The 22,500-nt window shown below is 40.3% G+C and overlaps 1 protein-coding gene across 3 annotated transcripts in view; it reads left to right on the top strand.

Annotated features, from left to right (window-relative positions):
• The window catches only part of LOC133535576 (transcription factor SOX-13-like), a 110,212-nt gene that overhangs the window by 85,098 nt on the left and 2,614 nt on the right, over positions 1–22,500 (top strand). For all 3 annotated transcript variants that reach the window (XM_061875523.1, XM_061875521.1, XM_061875522.1), the window contains 5 exons: positions 1,349–1,479; positions 9,926–10,031; positions 12,458–12,619; positions 17,631–17,847; positions 21,509–22,500. The exon at positions 21,509–22,500 is cut by the window's right edge and continues 2,614 nt beyond it. In XM_061875523.1, the coding sequence (XP_061731507.1) occupies positions 1,349–1,479; positions 9,926–10,031; positions 12,458–12,619; positions 17,631–17,847; positions 21,509–21,791 (899 nt within the window). In that variant the 3' untranslated portion in view covers positions 21,792–22,500. The remainder of the gene's footprint in view (positions 1–1,348; positions 1,480–9,925; positions 10,032–12,457; positions 12,620–17,630; positions 17,848–21,508) is intronic.

Below are 22,500 nucleotides of genomic sequence, written 5' to 3'. Positions count from 1 at the left end.
GGTTCGGAGGTGTACCGAACGACACGGACATATTAAGTAGCGCACCGAACGATGTGTAAACAATGCACACCCAGGCACCATGAATTGATTTACGTGGACCCCGACTTAAACAAGTTGAAAAACTTATTGGGGTGTTACCATTTAGTGGTCAATTGTACGGAATATGTACTGTACTGCAATCTACTAATACAAGTTTCAATCAATCAAAAAAACAACAACACACGGCATGTTAGCAACTACTGGGCTATGATAGACTGACCACACCTCCACTTTTCATTGGCTATGTCCTCTTTTGCAGGGCTGTCCGGGTGGAGTTTCTTAAATGCCTCATTTTAAGTTAGGGTTGCGTGTATTTTCAATGTACGTTCAGGGTTAAGAAGGGGTTAAAAACAACAAAAAAAAGTGGTGCGCGCAGCAACATTCGTGAGTTAGGGGCAGAGACAGAGAGAGCGAGAGAGTTATGATAAACGCGCATGCGTCGCCAGGCTCTGCTTTTTACCTATAGATTTATCAGATTTAATTTTTTATTATCTATAGCAGGGTTGTCATAGCTCGGTTGGTAGAGTGGCCGTGCCAGCAACTTGAGGGTTGCAGGTTCGATTCCCGCTTGTGCCATCCTAGTTACTGCCGTTGTGTCCTTGGGCAAGACACTTTACCCACCTGCTCCCAGTGCCACCCACACTGCTTTAAATGTAACTTAGATATTGGGTTTCACTATGTAAAGCACTTTGAGTCACTTGAGAAAAGCGCTATATAAATATAATTCACTTCACTGTCAAAAGTGTGCCCCGGAGGCCATTTGCGGCCACAGCTAATGTTTTAAAGGCCCACAGCACATTCTAAAAATACAAAAACATAAACAAAAGTGTAATAAAAATGCTTAAAGGCTAAATGTAACTTGGAAAAAGTTGCAACGTTGACTAATAAAACAAAGCTGTTTTTTTTTTTTTCAAACTGTCATTGCTCAAAATATAATATTGAATCAAAATCAAGGTTATTATGAATTATTGACCTATCCAAGTTTCCGATTACTTCACATCAAATATTCCACTAAGAAAAATATTTTTGGTGGAAGTTTTAGCAAATTTGTTAAATAAATAATCAAAAAATGTATATTGTTGTTTTCTTACTGTACCGAAAATAAACCAAACCGTGACCTCTGAACCGAGGTATGTACCGAACCCAAATGTTTGTGTACCGTTACACCCCTAGTATTGCAGAAAAAATGTCAAAATGCTATTTTCACTGAACAACATATGCATAACTCATGAACTTGTGCCCATTTAGCCATGTTTCCCATGAATATATGAAGGAATTCTCCTCTTCCCTTGTTGGATTTGTCCCAAAGATTTCCACAGGAATGGTGATGTGGTCACACAGGCCATCCATGACGCCCAGCAGCTGCTGAGGAGCCACAACACCGGGGTCCAGGACAGGGCCAGAGACCGAGAAACACAGAGGGAACACAACAGAAAATTGGTAAGACAATCTCCAGATTTACTGTACTCTTTTTTTTTTTTTTTTTTCCTTTTTTTAGCTTTTAAAATGTCACTCAAGGTCAAGCTAAGTTGAGTTTATTTCCGTGGCGGACTGAAACACCAAGCCGGTCAAGAACCATGGTCTTCACACACTTTGGCGATGCAGGCAAGAAAAAAACCCTTCCAAGGGATGTCGGACACTAATAAGGACGTATTAATTCCCCCTATGAATAATAAACCATGATATAACTCCCGACAGTCAGTTTTGCTGTTTCAAATTCAAATGATTGATAACGGCAGTTCGATAAACTCACTCACTGTTGATATTGCTAGCTAGCGGCGTTAATTACCAGCTAGCAGCTGGCGCGGCTAATCCCTTGCTGGAAACTAGCTGCTAACATGAATACTGTATTTCCTTGAATTGCCACCGGGGCGCTAATTAATTTAAAACCTCTTCTCACTCCGGCGCTTACCAAAGGCATACGGTACATTTAGGCCTACGCTTATTTGAGTGTGATGTAAGGATACCATCATGAAAAGCACATTTAAAGGGGAACATTATCACAATTTCAAAAGGGTTAAAAACAATAAAAATCAGTTCCCAGTGGCTTGTTTTATTTTTCGAAGTTTTTTTCAAAATTTTACACCTCCCGGAATATCCCTAAAAAAAAGCTTTAAAGTTCTTGATTTTCGCTATTTGCGATGCGACTGTCCATTTCCCTGTGACGTCACACAGTGCTGCCAATACAAACAACATGGCGGTTACCACAGCAAGATATAGCGACATTAGCTCCGATTCAGACTCGGATTTCAGCGGCTTAAGCGATTCAAGAGATTACGCATGTATTGAAGCAGATGGTCGGAGTATGGAGGCAGATAGCGAAAACGAAATTGAAGAAGAAATTGAAGCTATTGAGCGAATAGCTATTGACGCTATTCGGCCATAGCGTGGGTGTACCTAATGAAGTGGCCCATAGCATGGCTGCCTTATTAGCATCGCCGGTAAAATGTGCGGACCAAACGATCAGGACTTTCGCATCTTGTGACACTGGAGCAACTTAAATCCGTCGATTGGTAAGTGTTTGTTTCGCATTAAATGTGGGTATCTAGTTTCAAATGTACATACAGCTAGCGTAAATAGCATGTTAGCATCGATTAGTGTAGCATGTTAGCATCGATTAGCTGGCAGTCATGCCGTGACCAAATATGTCTGATTAGCTTATAAGTCAACAACATCAACAAAACTCACCTTTGTGATTTGGTTGACTTAATGGTTGCAAATGCATCTGCAGGTTATCCATACATCTCTGTGCCATGTCTGTCTTAGCATCGCCGCTCAAATGTGGAGACACTCTGGTACATTCAATGGGGGTCTGGCGGCAGATTTCTTGCCAGTGGTGCAACTTGAATCCCTCCCTGTTAGTGTTGTTACACCCTCCGACAACACACCCACCAGGCATGATGTCTCCAAGGTTCCAAAAAATAGTCGAAAAAACGGAAAATACCAGAGCTGAGACCCGGTGTTTGTAATGTGAAAATAAAAATGGCGGGTGTGTTACCTCGGTGACGTCACGTTCTGACGTCATCGCTAAAAGACCGATAAACAGAAAGGCGTTTAATTCGCCAAAATTCACCCATTTAGAGTTCGGAAATCGGTTAAAAAAATACATGGTCTTTTTTCTGCAACATCAAAGTATATATTGACGCTTACATAGGTTTGGTGATAATGTTCCCCTTTAAACAAAAAACATTATTATGGTCTTACCTTTACTTATAAATGAAGTCCATGTGCAGCTCCTTCTGATCAAAAGCATCGATAACTTGTTTATAGAAGTCTTCCTTATCTTTCTTCAGTTTTAAAAGTCTCTCTGTCTCGATGGAGATCTTCCTTTATTACCTCCTGCTTCCATTGAAAGTCCAGTTTAGAAAACAGGTTTATTTTAGATATGTAATCCTCCATGTTAAAAGTGCAAGCGAGAGGAAAAAATAAAGGATGGCTGCTCACTCTTGCTGCTTGTTGTCACTTCTTCTGCAGCCGAGTAGTCGCAAGAAGGATCACTAGCGCCCTCTACCACCAGGAGGCGGGAGTCATTTAATGACTCATATTTGACACACGCAGCTACGGTATATTAATAAAACATAGCTGCTTACTGTTCTTTTTAGCATATTTAATAGCTTGGACCTAAAATCCAGTTTAGAAACCTGCTATCAGACCGCTGCTATCAGTTAGCTCGGCTCTTCACGTGCGGGCGAAGACAGAATTATCCTCGGACAACTGCCCCTCCCGTTCTGCTGCGTGGGTGATCTCTTTATCCCACCACTGCCACCATGAAGTGTTATTGTATGAATAATACACTGGGTATTTAGGACTGGAACATGCCTGGTTGTTTACATAGCCAGCATAGTAATAGTGGTGTTACATCCTAAAAGGTCAGTGGTGCACCATAATTGTTCCCAGCACATATCACGTCACTCCTTGTCACTTCTTCTGCAACCGAGTAGTTGCAAGAAGGATCACTAGCGCCCTCTTCCACCAGGAGGCGGGAGTCATTTAATGACACATATTTGACACACGCAGCTACGGTATATTAATAAAACATAGCTGCTTACTGTTCTTTTTAGCACATTCAATAGCTTGGACCTAAAATCCTACTGAATAACTCTTACTCTTCTTCCCTTTATGCGATTTCAAATGATTGAAATCAGCCTCCTCCATTTTGAAAATGATGACAGGTGAAGTGTCACTCGTGACGTGACGAGTTTGACCCGGGGGAAATTCTGGACATGCGCTGATAAAAATAATATTTTGCGAAACGAGTTTGACCCGGCGTTAATCCTGAGCCGGCGGTAATACTAAGCATGCGCTAATTATTTAGTGAAACGAGTTGGCAGTAATTCTAGGCAGGTGCATACTAAATACCCGGCGGCAATTCAAGGAAATATATTATGTTCTGTACCAGATTATAGCTAAATATGTATTTTCCATTTGCAGTCCCTGGCTACCTAAATTAAAGGGGTACAAAAATCCTGCAATAAAATGATGACAATAAAATCATACTATAGCTTGTAATAAATTAAGAAAAGTCATAAAATGCCCTTTCATGGACACATAATTAATATACAATACAAGCACAGCTCATTTACATCATCACACACAGACAACACATGCTCTTGTTCACATCTGTCATCATCTGTAAAAACAAGCACGATTTCACAAGACACACCTCACAATTTACAAGAAAACTGCTGGCCTGGATAAATATAAGACACATTAAGTTGACATGTCAAACATAGTGTCCACCTTAGTGACCGTGTGAGCAGCTTTGATTGTTCCAAAGCCACTTTTGAACTCCAATTGTGAATGAAGAGTAATCTGGTAAACTTTTCAAGTTTGTTGTGAGGTCGTTCCTTTCCTTCATGGCTTTATATGAAAAGGCTGATTGTGCAAGAGATGTTTTACACCTACACTGCCCCCTTGTGGAGGCCTGTGTGTTTGTAGTTGGCACAGTTGTCATTTGTAAACTGGACAAAGTGCTTAAGTGGCGCCGGTGCAGTGTTATTTAGGCTTCCAAGACTTAGTTTCTTTGTAGATTGTGAGCCATTTGAGGAAAGATTTTCACATGTACAATAGGCAATAATTCAAATAGAAAACTGATATTGTTGGGTTAAAATCATAATCATTTGATAACCCTGAAACTGTTGTAGTATGAACAAAGATATGGTTAATAACACCTCAGGAACTACTTCTTATGTTCGATAGATCCACACCCAAATGTGTAATATCACCTGAAGCTAATGTAAAGTATCAAAAAAGGAGAAGAATAAATGCTTAATACATTTAAAAATAAGTACAGATGGATCCGTGTTACAGCAGCTATTAACCAGCAAGAGTGAATTAGCTAATAGTTGGATAATAGCTTTGAGAAAATAATACAACTGGAAATGACCTAATGTTACCACATATGTCAGCAGCCAATCTGAGGGCCTTTCTGATCCATTTTGAAATCTTGTCATTAACATACAAACCCTGTTTGCATATGAGTTGGGAAATTGTGTTAGATGTAAATATAAACAGAATACAATGATTTGCAAATCCTTTTCAAGCCATATTCAGTTGAATATGCTACAAAGACAACATATTTGATGTTCAAACTCATTTTTTTTTTTGCAAATAATAATTAACTTATAATTTCTTGGCTGCAACACGTGCCAAAGTAGTTGGGAAAGGGCATGTTCACCACTGTGTTACATCACCTTTTCTTTTAACAACACTCAAAAAATGTTTGGGAACTGAGGAAACTAATTGTTGAAGCTTTGAAAGTGGAATTCTTTCCCATTCTTGTTTTATGTAGAGCTTCAGTCCTTCAACAGTCCGGGGTCTCCGCTGTCCTATTTTACGCTTCATAATGTGCCACACATTTTCCATGGGAGACAGGTCTGGACTGCAGGCGGGCCAGGAAAGTACCCGCACTCTTTTTTTTACGAAGCCATGCTGTTGTAACATGTGCTGAATGTGGCTTGGCATTGTCTTGCTGAAATAAGCAGGGGCGCCCATGAAAAAGACGGCAGCATATGTTGTTCCAAAACCTGTATGTACCTTTCAGCATTAATGGTGCCTTCACAGATGTGTAAGTTACCCATGCCTTGGGCACTAATACACCCCCATACCATCACACATGTGTAAGTTACCCATGCCTTGGGCACTAATACACCCCCATACCATCACACATGTGTAAGTTACCCATGCCTTGGGCACTAATACACCCCCATACCATCACACATGTGTAAGTTACCCATGTCTTGGGCACTAATACACCCCCATACCATCACACATGTGTAAGTTACCCATGCCTTGGGCACTAATACACCCCCATACCATCACACATGTGTAAGTTACCCATGCCTTGGGCACTAATACACCCCCATACCATCACACATGTGTAAGTTACCCATGTCTTGGGCACTAATACACCCCCATACCATCACACATGTGTAAGTTACCCATGTCTTGGGCACTAATACACCCCCATACCACCACACATGTGTAAGTTACCCATGTCTTGGGCACTAATACACCCCCATACCATCACACATGTGTAAGTTACCCATGTCTTGGGCACTAATACACCCCCATACCATCACACATGTGTAAGTTACCCATGCCTTGGGCACTAATACACCCCCATACCATCACACATGTGTAAGTTACCCATGTTTTGGGCACTAATACACCCCCATACCATCACACATGTGTAAGTTACCCATGTCTTGGGCACTAATACACCCCCATACCATCACACATGTGTAAGTTACCCATGTCTTGGGCACTAATACACCCCCATACCATCACACATGTGTAAGTTACCCATGCCTTGGGCACTAATACACCCCCATACCAACACACATGTGTAAGTTACCCATGCCTTGGGCACTAATACACCCCCATACCATCACACATGTGTAAGTTACCCATGCCTTGGGCACTAATGCACCCCCATACCATCACACATGTGTAAGTTACCCATGCCTTGGGCACTAATACACCCCCATACCATCACACATGCTGGCTTTTCAACTTTGCGCCGATAACAGTCCGGATGGTTCGCTTCCCCTTTGGTCCGGATGACAGGATGTTGAATATTTCCAAAACAATGTGGACTCGTCAGACCACAGAACACTTTTCCACTTTGCATCAGTCCATCTTAGATGATTTCGGGCCCAGAGAAGCCGGCGGCGTTTCTGGATGTTGTTGATAAATGGCTTTCTTTTTGCATAGTTGAGCTTTAACTTGCACTTACAGATGTAGCGACAAACTGTATTTAGTGACAGTGGTTTTCTGAAGTGTTCCTGAGCCCACGTGGTGATATCCTTTAGAGATTGATGTCTGTGTTTAATACTGAGGGATGGAAGGTCACGGTCATTCAATGTTGGTTTCCGGCCATGCTGCTTACGTGGAGTGATTTCTCCAGATTCTCTGAACCTTTTGATGATATTATGGAGCATAGATGTTGAAATCCCTAAATTTCTTGCAATGTCACTTTGAGAAAGGTTGTTCTTAAACTGTTTGACTATTTGCTCACACAGTTGTGGACAAAGGGGTGTACCTCGCCCCATCCTTTCTTGTGAAAGACTGAGCATTTTTTGGGAAGCTGCTTTTATAGCCAATCATGGCACCCACCTGTTCCCAATTAGCCTGCACACCTGTGGGATGTTCCAAATAAGTGTTTGATGAGCATTCCTCAACTTTATCAGTATTTATTGCCACCTTTCCCAACTTCTTTGTCACATGTTGCTGGCATCAAATTCTTAAGTTAATGATTATTTGCAACCAAAATAAAGTTTATGAGTTTGAACATCAAATATGTTGTCTTTGTAGCATATTCAACTGAATATGGCTTGAAAAGGATTTGCAAATCATTGTATTCTGTTTATATTTACATCTAACACAATTTCCCAACTCATATGGAAACGGGGTTTGTACAAAATAAAATAATGTGATACATTTTGTTAGAGGTTGCAGTTTATATCACAATAAAGACTTTAGGCTATATCGCCCATCCCTACTCTCCTGTTTAATAATCTGTTTTTGTTTGCGACTTTCCTGTTATTATTCCCTTTTGACACATTTCAAGCCCACATTCCACGTGTGATATGTACAACAAAAAAAAAGAAGTCTATTCTCTTCCTTTGCTTTTTCTTCTTTGAGGCGACGTGTGTGTTGGTCTGAAACCACAGCTGTTGCAGGCGCACAATGCCACAAAGGCCTCAGTGTGGCATTGACGTCGCCACCTGCCCCTTTTCTTTGTCCACTCTAACATTGTGTTGTGCTGCTGTCCTCCTCCTGATCCACCTGGCCTCTATACTACCGCAAGTCTTGCAGATATGTACAGGGGGGCCAAAAAGTATTTAGTCAGCCAGCGATTGTGCAAGTTCTCCCACTTCAAATGATGACAGAGGTCTGTCATTTTCATCATAGGTACACTTCAACTGGGAGAGACAGAATGGGGAAAAAAAATCCAGGAATTCACATTGTAGGAATTTTAAAGAATTTATTTGTAAATTATGGTGGAAAATAAGTATTCAAAACTCTCACTGATGGAAGGAGGTTTTGGCTCCAAATCTCACGATACATGGCCCCATTCATTCTTTCCTTAACACGGATCAATCGTCCTGTCCCCTTAGCAGAAAAACAGCCCCAAAGCATGATGTTTCCACCCCCATGCTTCACAGTAGGTATGGTGTTCTTGGGATGCAACTCAGTATTCTTCTTCCTCCAAACACCAGCAGTTGAGTTGATACCAAAATGGATACATGGATGATACAGCAGAGGATTGGGAGAATGTCATGTGGTCAGATGAAACCAAAATAGACCTTTTTGGTATAAACTCAACTTGTCAATAAGCAGATAAGGGATTTTCCAGAATTATCTTAGTAAATGTGTCTAATAACATATGAATCACTCCCACTACTGTTGCCTTTTTTTTGCTTCTTGTCCTTCACTCTAACTTTCCTCATCCACAAATCTTTCATCCTCACTCAAATTAAGGAGAAAATCGTCGCTTTCTCGGTCCGAATCGCTCTTGCTGCTGGAGGCTATGTTCTTGGGATGCAACTCAGTATTCTTCTTCCTCCAAACACCACCAGTTGAGTTGATACCAAAATGGATACATGGATGATACAGCAGAGGATTGGGAGAATGTCATGTGGTCAGATGAAACCAAAATAGAACTTTTTGGTATAAACTCAACTGGTGGTGTTTGGAGGAAGAAGAATACTGAGTTGCATCCCAAGAACACCACACCTACTGTGAAGCATGGGGGTGGAAACATCATGCTTTGGGGCTGTTTTTCTGCTGTGTTAAGGAAAGAATGAATGGGGCCATGTTACCTGAGATTTGGAGCCAAAACCTCCTTCCATCAGTGAGAGCTTTGAATGGTTGACCAAATACTTATTTTCCACCATAATTTACAAATAAATTCTTAAAAAGTGAATTCCTGGATTTTTTGTTCCCATTCTGTCTCTCCCAGTTGAAGTGTACCTATGATGAAAATGACAGACCTCTGTCATCATTTGAAGTGGGAGAACTTGCACAATCGCCGACTGACTAAATACTTTTTGGCCCCACTGTATAAATACAAACACGCACTTTGCTTTCCTGTCCGCCTCATCTCCTTCACCTCTCCTCCCTGACAATAAACACCATTCTTTGTCCTCCCCCGTGTTGTCATTTCTTTTCTTCGCATTTACAGTTCTGCTTTTAAACAGCAGCTGATGCGGCGGGTGTGTCATGGCAGCACATACTGTACTTTTGAAATAGCTTGGCGTGTGACGTCTCCAGCACGCTCTGGGAAAATTGCACCTTTTGGTTGCTCTCATACAAATAGTCAGGAGGTGTAACCATTGTCTTTGCTGTCTAAGTGACTGGGGTGTGTTTCCTTTGTCTTCAGGAGAAGAAATATCCTTCATGTGCTGAGCGGCGTCTTCACTCGGAGCCGGCAGAGGACAGACACGCCATGGCGTCCACTGATGACCACCTCAGCAGCGACTCGGAGTGTAGGTCCAACACTTGCTGACATGTGGGATGAATGTGTGTAAATGTCAAACATACGGTTTCCAAAACCAACTTACTAAAGCCCCAAACGATACCATCTCTCCTCATTTCCTCCTCACAATCTTCTCTTTGAGATGTCACTTTGGGGTCGGCTGCAAACAACCACAGGGTTGATTTCAGATGCTGCTGAAGTCCTCACTGGAAATCTGTCACAACAAATGTACTAATAACACATCAAATACTTTAGTAGGGATGATCAGGCTGTTTTGCTGCCGATTACGATACCGATCTCCCATGAGTGAAGTCGGCTGATACCGAACCCAAGTATCAGCTCTAAAATATTCAATATTTTTCTAATAAGTAGTATTAACAGCGTAACACTATTCAAACTACTTTCTTAGTGTTTTTAATTACGTACAATGTTGATATATATTAATATATATATATATATATATATATATATATACATATATATATATATATATATATATATATATATATATATATACATATATATACATATATATATATATATATATACATATATATATATATATATATATGTATGTGTGTGTGTGTGTATATATGTATATATATATATATGTGTGTGTGTGTATATATATATGTGTGTATATATGTGTACATATATATATATGTGTGTGTGTATATATATATATGTGTGTGTGTATGTATGTGTGTGTGTGTGTGTGTGTGTGTATATATATATATATATATATATGTATATGTGTGTATGTATATATGTATATATATATATATATATATATATTTATTAGGGGTGTAACAGTACACAAAAATTTTGGTTTGGTACCTACCTTGGTTTAGAGGTCACGGTTCGGTTCATTTTCGGTACAGCAAGAAAACAACAAAATATACATTTTTTGGTTATTTATTTACCAAATTTGTAAACAATGGCATAACATAATTATATCTACACAGGGTTCATTGCCAGGGTTAATGTGGTCAACATATATAAAATAAAAACTAAATAAGATAAGGTTCAAAATGGTTTCTTAAAAAACCTTTCTACACATAAAGTGGTTATTTTTCGATTGATTGACTGAAACTTTTATTAGTAGATTGCACAGTACAGTACATATTCCACACAATTGACCACTAAATGGTAACACCCCAATAAGTTTTTCAATGTGTTTTAATCGGGGTCCACGTTAATCAACATTACACTGCCTCAGATGAAATAAAGTGACAAAACTTTTCTTCTACATACAAAAAGTGCAACATTAAACAGTTTCAAGTCAACTCAGCCTCACATTAACTTTTCTTTCCCCCCCAGCCTGGCTAACTTGGTAGTAAGAGGATATGTGGGCGTATGGTTTTTCCACCATAGAAGTGGGTCAAAATCTAGTTTTAATGCAATACAGCAACCCCCCGCGACCCCAACGGGACAAGCGGTAGAAAATGAATGAATAGATGGTCTTACATGTGCTGCTATAAAAACATTTGTTAATGCTTTAGCCCTGCCTGACTGGCCGAGGAGAGGCTGCTTGAATGCAATGTTTGCACCACGCTGCTCTTTCGCTTACTTAAAGCGAGCTTGACTTGGGGGTGGTGCCGCTTCAAAGGGGTTAGCATGTCTGAAGTGTTGGCAGAAGCATGCCCTACTGCTGCTGGACATCGTCTGCAAACCTCCGTCCTCCATTGTTGTATCGCACCGCGAAGCCCAAGTGTTCCCAAAGGGGAGATGTCAACGAGGCAGGGGGGTCTTCCAGCTCTGGCTTTTGCATGTTGTCCTAGCCCGGTCGCTGCTAGCCTGCCGAGTGTTGTGCCTCGCTCTGCATTGTTTACACAACGTGCCGTGCGCTACCTATTATGTCCGTGTGGAAAGTCCTTCAGTACACCCCCGTACCGAAACGGTTCAATACAAATATATATATATATATATATATATATATATATATATATATATATATATATAGTAATGGTGTCGTTTTTTTATTTAATCGTGATTCTTATTTGGAAAGATTCTTGATTGATTTACAAAAAAAAAAATGCAAAACCTACTGTACAGATTAACTTTAGAGTCTCTTGTTGCCTTATTTGTATTTGACTTTATTAAATGTTTTGGCTAAACAAAACCAGTATTATTTGAATTAATATAAACTTATCGGAGCTGTTCATTTTATGGAGAAATGTAGTTTATCACAAAACTGGCACCCAATGTTATTAAAAAGTATTGATTTTGAATCGAGAATGGGTTTGAGTCGAATTGTTACCACAAAGATTCACCGCCGAGTATAAATTGGCAGACACAAAAAGTCCAGCACCCTCTGGTGGTTTTGGTTGGGAAAACATCTCACAGCTTCCCCTTGAGCCAATTAACTTTGTTTTAGTGCCAGCTTTTTGTCCGGAGAATGTGATTGTGGACTGACCCGCGCTCTCTGCCACCCAGGTACCCTACCAGTCCAGGTCTACCCGGAGGTCTGCCCGCCTCCATCGTCAGGCCACATCAAGAGACCCATGAATGCCTTCATGGTCTGGGCCAAGGACGAGCGCAGAAGGATCCTGCAGGCTTTCCCAGACATGCACAACTCCTCCATCAGCAAGATCCTGGGTGAGTCCAGCGCTGGGTTTCACTCTGGGCCTCTATTCTGAGACACCGCCCTGCAAATGCGTGTGAGGGCACCTCAGCCACCTGCTGGTCTTGCCAAATAAAGCCGGGCCACGAAGCAACCCCTGCGACAAATATAGCAAGGCAAATTATTCAGACTTCCGCTGCACATTAGGCTAGGATTCTTATCCACGAGGGTCGTGTCGCCACACAGACCACTTCACAGCTACAAGATTCCAGTTGGAGACTTCTTACTAAAACCGTACTAAAAAGTATTGTCAAGTTCTGAATGGTTTGACTTACAAACCCTGTTTCCATATGAGTTGGGAAATTGTGTTAGATGTAAATATAAACAGAATACAATGATTTGCAAATCCTTTTCAAGCCATATTCAATTAAATTTACCACACAGACAACATATTTCATGTTCAAACTCATAAACTTTATTTTAATTTGCAAATAATAATTAACTTAGAATTTCACGGCTGCAACATGTGCCAAAGTAGTTGGGAAAGGGCATGTTCACCACTGTGTTACATCACCTTTTCTTTTAACAACACTCAATAAACATTTGGGAACTGAGGAAACTAATTGTTGAAGCTTTCAAAGTGGAATTCTTTCTCATTCTGGATTTATGTAGAGTTTCAGTCCTTCAACAGTCCGGGGTCTCCGCTGTCCTATTTTACGCTTCATATTGCACCACACATTTTCCATGGGAGACAGGTCTGGACTGCAGGCAGGCCAGGAAAGTACCCGCACTCTTTTACTACGAAGCCACGCTGTTGTAACACGTGCTGAATGTGGCTTGGCATTGTCTTGCTGAAATAAGCAGGGGCGTCCATGAAAAAGAATGCGCTCAGATGGCAGCATATGTTGTTCCAAAACCTGTATGTACCTTTCAGCATTAATGGTGCCTTCACAGATGTGTAAGTTACCCATGCCTTGGGCACTAATACACCCCCATACCATCACACATGTGTAAGTTACCCATGTCTTGGGCACTAATACACCCCCATACCATCACACATGTGTAAGTTACCCATGCCTTGGGCACTAATACACCCCCATACCATCACACATGTGTAAGTTACCCATGCCTTGGGCACTAATACACCCCCATACCATCACACATGTGTAAGTTACCCATGTCTTGGGCACTAATACACCCCCATACCATCACACATGTGTAAGTTACCCATGTCTTGGGCACTAATACACCCCCATACCATCACACATGTGTAAGTTACCCATGTCTTGGGCACTAATACACCCCCATACCATCACACATGTGTAAGTTACCCATGCCTTGGGCACTAATGCACCCCCATACCATCACACATGCTGGCTTTTCAACTTTGCGTCGATAACAGTCTGGATGGTTCACTTCCCCTTTGGTCCGGATGATACGATGTCGAATATTTCCAGAAACAATTTGAAATGTGGACTCGTCAGACCACAGAACACTTTTCTACTTTGCATCAGTCCATCTTAGATGATCTCGGGCCCAGAGAAGCCAGCAGCGTTTCTGGATGTTGTTGATAAATGGCTTTCGCTTTGCATAGTAGAGCTTTAACTTGCACTTAAAGATGTAGCGACAAACTGTATTTAGTGACAGTGGTTTTCTGAAGTGTTCCTGAGCCCATGTGGTGATATCCTTTAGAGATTGTTGTCGGTTTTTGATCAAGGGATGGAAGGTCACGGTCATTCAATGTTGGTTTCCGGCCATGCCGCTTACGTGGAGTGATTTCTCCAGATTCTCTGAACCTTTTGATGATATTATGGAGCGTAGATGTTGAAATCCCTAAATTTCTTGCAATGTCACTTTGAGAAAGGTTGTTCTTAAACTGTTTGACTATTTGCTCACACAGTTGTGGACAAAGGGGTGTACCTCGCCCCATCCTTTCTTGTGAAAGACTGAGCATGAAGCTGCTTTTATAGCCAATCATGGCACCCACCTGTTCCCAATTAGCCTGCACACCTGTGGGATGTTCCAAATAAGTGTTTGATGAGCATTCCTCAACTTTATCAGTATTTATTGCCACCTTTCCCAACTTCTTTGTCACGTGTTGCTGGCATCAAATTCTAAAGTTAATGATTATTTGCAAAAAAAAATGTTTATGAGTTTGAACATGAAATATGTTGTCTTTGTAGCATATTCAACTGAATATGGCTTGAAAAGGATTTGCAAATCATTGTATTCTGTTTATATTTACATCTAACACAATTTCTCAACTCATATGGAAACAATGTTTGTAAAATATTTAAATAAAATGGCCTTATTTTTCAGACTATGTGTACAAACTTTAGATGGCAAAAATGTAATAAAATGTAACATTGTAAGTGTCAGCATATAAAATACTTGGTGGGAACTAATTAGTATCAGTAATCAATAAAAGTCATTGAACGCAGCAGGTTTTATTCAACTCAGCTTCACTTTACTCCTTTTTAGACATAATGAATTTAGCAAATAAAACCATGTGAATTGTCCTAATAAAACGTGTAGCATGTCCAACACAAATTTTAGAAGAAAAATGTTCAGATATTGTCTTTTTTACCTCTGCAATACTGTCCACGAGACAATATGTTTTGCCGAAAAATGACAATATAAATTCCGGCATTTTCGGATTATAAGGCCGTGAAATCCTTTAATTTTCTTAAAAATCGACAGTGTGCCTTTTGTACGGAACTATTTTAGTTGTGCTTACTGACCTCGAAGCTATTTTATATGGAACATGGTGTAATGACAAGTGTGACAATTAGATGGCAGTCACACATAAGAGATACGTGTAGACTGCAATATGATGGCAGTCACACATAAGAGATACATGTAGACTGCAATATGATGGCAGTCACACATAAGAGATACATGTAGACTGCAATATGATGGCAGTCACACATAAGAGATACATGTAGACTGTAATATGATGGCAGTCACACATAAGAGATACATGTAGACTGCAATATGATGGCAGTCACACATAAGAGATACGTGTAGGCTGCAATATGATGGCAGTCACACATAAGAGATATGTGTAGACTGCAATATGATGGCAGTCACACATAAGAGATATGTGTAGACTGCAATATGATGGCAGTCACACATAAGAGATATGTGTAGACTGCAATATGATGGCAGTCACACATAAGAGATACGTGTAGACTGCAATATGATGGCAGTCACACATAAGAGATATGTGTAGACTGCAATATGATGGCAGTCACACATAAGAGATATGTGTAGACTGCAATATGATGGCAGTCACACATAAGAGATACGTGTAGACTGCAATATGATGGCAGTCACACATAAGAGATACGTGTAGACTGCAATATGATGGCAGTCAGACATAAGAGATATGTGTAGACTGCAATATGATGGCAGTCACACATAAGAGATATGTGTAGACTGCAATATGATGGCAGTCACACATAAGAGATACGTGTAGACTGCAATATGATGGCAGTCACACATAAGAGATATGTGTAGACTGCAATATGATGGCAGTCACAAATAAGATATATGTGTAGTCTGCAATATGATGGCAGTCACACATAAGAGATACGTGTAGACTGCAATATGATGGCAGTCACACATAAGAGATACGTGTAGACTGCAATATGATGGCAGTCAGACATAAGAGATATGTGTAGACTGCAATATGATGGCAGCCACACATAAGAGATACGTGTGGACTGCAATATGATGGCAGTCACACATAAGAGATACGTGTGGACTGCAATATGATGGCAGTCACAAATAAGACATATGTGTAGTCTGCAATATAATGGCAGTCACACATAAGAGATACGTGTGGACTGCAATATGATGGCAGTCACACATAAGAGATACGTGTGGACTGCAATATGATGGCAGTCACACATAAGAGATACGTGTGGACTGCAATATGGTGGCAGTCACAAATAAGACATATGTGTAGACCTGCAATATGATGGCAGTCACACATAAGAGATACGTGTAGACTGCAATATGATGGCAGTCACACATAAGAGATACGTGTAGACTGCAATATGAGGCCAGTAAAAACACAAAAATGTTAAATGTTCAATTGAAAATATAGACTTAAACACAGCGCTCAAATATCTATCAAAGTGTTTTAGTACAAATTTGGTAAGCTATGAAGCCGCACCGCTTGAAGGATTGTACTGTGCTTCAACATACCATGCTGTGTGTATAAGGTAAGACATTATCTGACGTTTTGTTTCGTAATATTGTGCAAAAGAGACTTTTCTAACCTTCTGATCTGTACTTGGAATCTGCATGAGTCTTAGAACATAGCGCGAGTCCGCCTTTGTAGTCCGTAGTCAATAAGCTATCTTCTTGTTATGGGACATTCATCCTCCTAAGGACTGTTTTTCACAGGACACATTTCCGGCGTTGTTGTTGCACTAGCGAGCCACGGATGCTCCTCTTCCAGATGTTGACCTTCTGTTGCACGTGACCAGACTTCTTCTCAGGGAATAAAACATGCTGCTCAATCCCAAGTTCTTTTGGACGACATACAGTATATGTTGAGTAAAAGAGACCACCGAGACAGAATAGTACTTGGCCAAGTTTTACTAAAGCTTTAGGAGACCAGCCCCTCCAATGCAAGCATAGCATCGACGAGAGAGGTCTTGAAGTAAGACAACAGGAGTTGACTCTTTATAGTGAGAAGTCAGCCCCCAACTTACAGAGAGGGATGCACCTGCTGATAAGAAGACGGACCATCAGTGAACAGAACTGAACTGGCTCAAACTTCCCCTTTTAAGGAGATCATGTTTGTTCAGAGACGGGGCGCTCGAGGATCAAATATGGAAACATCTCCAGAGTGGAAAAGTACCATAGCATGATCACACAAGACAATGTTATACTAAAGCATCAAAGTAAATACAAAAATGGATGCATTGTCCACACTTCACCCACAGAAAACAGGTTCTAGATTCTCAAGTTCTACGCCAACAAGCAGAAACATTCTGATTAGTCGCCGGCCCTCATTTTGGTGTTTGTTTTCAGGCTCCAGGTGGAAGTCCATGTCCAACCAGGAGAAGCAGCCTTACTACGAAGAACAGGCCAGGCTGAGCCGGCAGCATCTGGAGCGATACCCGGACTACAAGTACAAACCTCGACCCAAACGCACCTGCATCGTGGAAGGACGCCGGCTGAGGGTGGGAGAATACAAAGCCATGATGAAGAGTCGCCGGCAGGAACAGAGGGCCACCTACACACGCAGGTAACAATACTACACACGCAGGTAACAATACTACACACGCAGGTAACAATACTACACACGCAGGTAACAATACTACACCCCAAGGTAACAATACTACACACGCAGGTAACAATACTACACACGCAGGTAACAATACTACACACCAAGGTAACAATACTACACACGCAGGTAACAATACTACACCCCAAGGTAACAATACTACACACGCAGGTAACAATACTACACACGCAGGTAACAATACTACACACCAAGGTAACAATACTACACACGCAGGTAACAATACTACACACGCAGGTAACAATACTACACACGCAGTAACAATACTACACACGCAGGTAACAATACTACACCCCAAGGTAACAATACTACACACGCAGGTAACAATACTACACACGCAGGTAACAATACTACACACCAAGGTAACAATACTACACACGCAGGTAACAATACTACACCCCAAGGTAACAATACTACACACGCAGGTAACAATACTACACACGCAGGTAACAATACTACACACCAAGGTAACAATACTACACACGCAGGTAACAATACTACACACGCAGGTAACAATACTACACACGCAGGTAACAATACTACACACGCAGGTAACAATACTACACACGCAGGTAACAATACTACACACGCAGGTAACAATACTACACACCAAGGTAACAATACTACACACGCAGGTAACAATACTACACACGCAGGTAACAATACTACACCCCAAGGTAACAATACTACACACGCAGGTAACAATACTACACACGCAGGTAACAATACTACACACCAAGGTAACAATACTACACACGCAGGTAACAATACTACACACGCAGGTAACAATACTGCACACGCAGGTAACAATACTACACACGCAGGTAACAATACTACACACGCAGGTAACAATACTACACACGCAGGTAACAATACTACACACCAAGGTAACAATACTACACACCAAGGTAACAATACTACACACGCAGGTAACAATACTACACACGCAGGTAACAATACTACACACCAAGGTAACAATACTACACACGCAGGTAACAATACTACACACGCAGGTAAAAATACTACACACGCAGGTAACATTACTACACACGCAAGTAACAATACTACACACGCAGGTAACAATACTACACACGCAGGTAACAATACTACACACCATGGTATAAAATACTACACACGCAGGTAACAATACTACACACCAAGGTAACAATACTACACACGCAGGTAACAACACTACACACGCAGGTAACAATACTACACACCAAGGTAACAATACTACACACGCAGGTAACAATACTACACACGCAGGTAACAATACTACACACGCAGGTAACAATACTACACACCGAGGTAACAATACTACACACCGTGGTATAAAATACTACACACCGTGGTATAAAATACTACACACCATGGTATAAAATACTACACACCGAGGTAACAATACTACACACCGAGGTAACAATACTACACACGCAGGTATAAAATACTACACACCGTGTTATAAAATACTACACACCATGGTATAAAATACTACACACCAAGGTAACAATACTACACACCATGGTATAAAATACTACACACGCAGGTAACAATACTACACACCGTGGTATAAAATACTACACACGCAGGTAACAATACTACACACCAAGGTATAAAATACTACACACGCAGGTAACAATACTACACACCATGGTATAAAATACTACACACCATGGTATAAAATACTACACACGCAGGTAACAATACTACACACCGTGGTATAAAATACTACACACCATGGTATAAAATACCACACACCAAGGTAACAATACTACACACCAAGGTATAAAATACTACACACGCAGGTAACAATACTACACACCATGGTATAAAATACTACACACCATGGTATAAAATACTACACACGCAGGTAACAATACTACACACCATGGTATAAAATACTACACACCATGGTATAAAATACTACACACGCAGGTAACAATACTACACACCATGGTATAAAATACTACACACCATGGTATAAAATACTACACACGCAGGTAACAATACTACACACCATGGTATAAAATACTACACACCATGGTATAAAATACTACACACGCAGGTAACAATACTACACACCATGGTATAAAATACTACACACCATGGTATAAAATACTACACACCATGGTATAAAATACTACACACCATGGTATAAAATACTACACACGCAGGTAACAATACTACACACCAAGGTATAAAATACTACACACCAAGGTAACAATACTACACACCAAGGTATAAAATACTACACACCAAGGTATAAAATACTACACACCAAGGTATAAAATACTACACACCAAGGTAACAATACTACACACCATGGTATAAAATACTACACACCATGGTATAAAATACTACACACGCAGGTAACAATACTACACACCATGGTATAAAATACTACACACCATGGTATAAAATACTACACACGCAGGTAACAATACTACACACCATGGTATAAAATACTACACACGCAGGTAACAATACTACACACCATGGTATAAAATACTACACACCAAGGTAACAATACTACACACCAAGGTAACAATACTACATACCAAGGTATAAAATACTACACACCAAGGTAACAATACTACACACCATGGTATAAAATACTACACACCATGGTATAAAATACTACACACCATGGTATAAAATACTACACACCAAGGTAACAATACTACACACCAAGGTATAAAATACTACACACCATGGTATAAAATACTACACACCAAGGTAACAATACTACACACCGAGGTAACAATACTACACACCAAGGTAGAAATACTACACACCAAGGTAGAAATAGTGAAAAACAAAAATACTACACAAGAAGGCAGAAATTATACACACAAAGTTAATACTACACATAAAAGTAGAAGTAGTATACGTGAAGGTCGAAGTACGTATAAATCATTTCATATATATATATATATATATATATATATATATATATATATATAAATGTGTGCATTTCTACTTAGTGTGTGTGTGTGTGTGTGTATATATATATATATATGTATTATATACATAGATACATAAATACATACATACCCATGTATGTCTGTATGTGTGTATGTATACATTTAAATAATGTATAAATATGTTAATATATATTTGAAAAATATATATATACATGCATATATGTCAATGTGTATATATATATATATATATATATATATATATATACCTATATATGTGTGATATATATATATATATATATATATAATGTATATATATATATATATGTGTGATATATATATATATATATATATATAATGTATATATATATATGTGTGATATATATATATATATATATATATAATGTATATATATATATATATGTGTGATATATATATATATATATATATATATATATATATATATATATATATAATGTATATATATGTGTGTGTGTGTGTGTGTGTGTATGTATATGTATGTATATCCATCCATCCATCTCCTACCGCTTATTCCCTTTTGGGTCCGCGGGGGGCGCTGGTGTATTTATCTCTGCATATTTAGACATGATAAATCTAGAATGTCAAGTGTTTCCATGCATGAAGAAGCCATCAGAAATGATTGACAGCTGTCATGTCCTCAGTCCCACAGAAGCGGCGCCCCTCCACTACTCTCACAGCGACGCCTTGTACTCGGCCGGCGGGGGCGGTTCTTCGGTCTCCGTGGCGGCCATGTCCTTCCACTCCTCCCTCCTGGAGCATTACCTGCCGCAGGCCCCGCCCACGTTGCACGGAGGGGAGGCCCGGGCCACGCCCCCCCCAAAGCGGCAGACGGCGAGCGAGCGGGACCAGGCGCCGTACAGCGAAGGGGAGGAGAGCGACGGCGGGGAAAGAAGCGAGGGAGAACTGGTGCTCCTGACGGACTGAAAGGAGGAGACCCCCTGGGGGGGAACACCAAGAAACGGCGGCGGAGCGGTCGACTCCCAATCTCAAGGTTGTACGTTCGATCCCCGGTCCAAAACTCACTTCCTGTCAGTTTCTGTCCAAGTCAGGAAGGAAAAAGGTAATTTGTCGCCTCCCAGAGGAAGTAAAGAGAAGTGCAAACACAATGCAGTCTCATCACATCCCACTACTGCCCCCTGCTGCTCCACTCAGGTCATTGCACTGGTTTTTTTGGTCATTGCAGTGGCTTCCCAAGTCCCACCACATTAACATCCAGTAGCCCAGTAGGCCTAAGCACTCATTAAATACAACGTTGAGGTGTTATTTAACAAGTTTATTGAATGTTTTGGCCACTGTAACGTTCACACTGTGCCTAAATATAGGAAGATAAAACACTGTACTTTCATCAAGGGATTTATTGGGGTACCACTAGATGGCGCTTCAAGTCATCGTTTGAGTGTCATGAAAATGGATGAAATCCAGACCCAAAAACATTTTTAAATGCGCAGTTTTTAACTGAAAATAAAACTTTATTTATAGAGCACGTTTAAAAGTGACCACCAAAGTTCTGTTGAAAAGGAGAACCCAGCAAACACAAAACAGAACGTGATGAAAACTAAATAAATCAAACATAAAAACAGGTGGACAGCAGGATGGATCATGCACACCTGTTAAAAGTACACAAATAACCTTG

Source organism: Nerophis ophidion, linkage group LG16 (genome assembly GCF_033978795.1).
Source record: "Nerophis ophidion isolate RoL-2023_Sa linkage group LG16, RoL_Noph_v1.0, whole genome shotgun sequence".
Classification (NCBI taxonomy): domain Eukaryota; kingdom Metazoa; phylum Chordata; class Actinopteri; order Syngnathiformes; family Syngnathidae; genus Nerophis; species Nerophis ophidion.
This window is presented reverse-complemented; position numbering and strand designations above follow the sequence as displayed.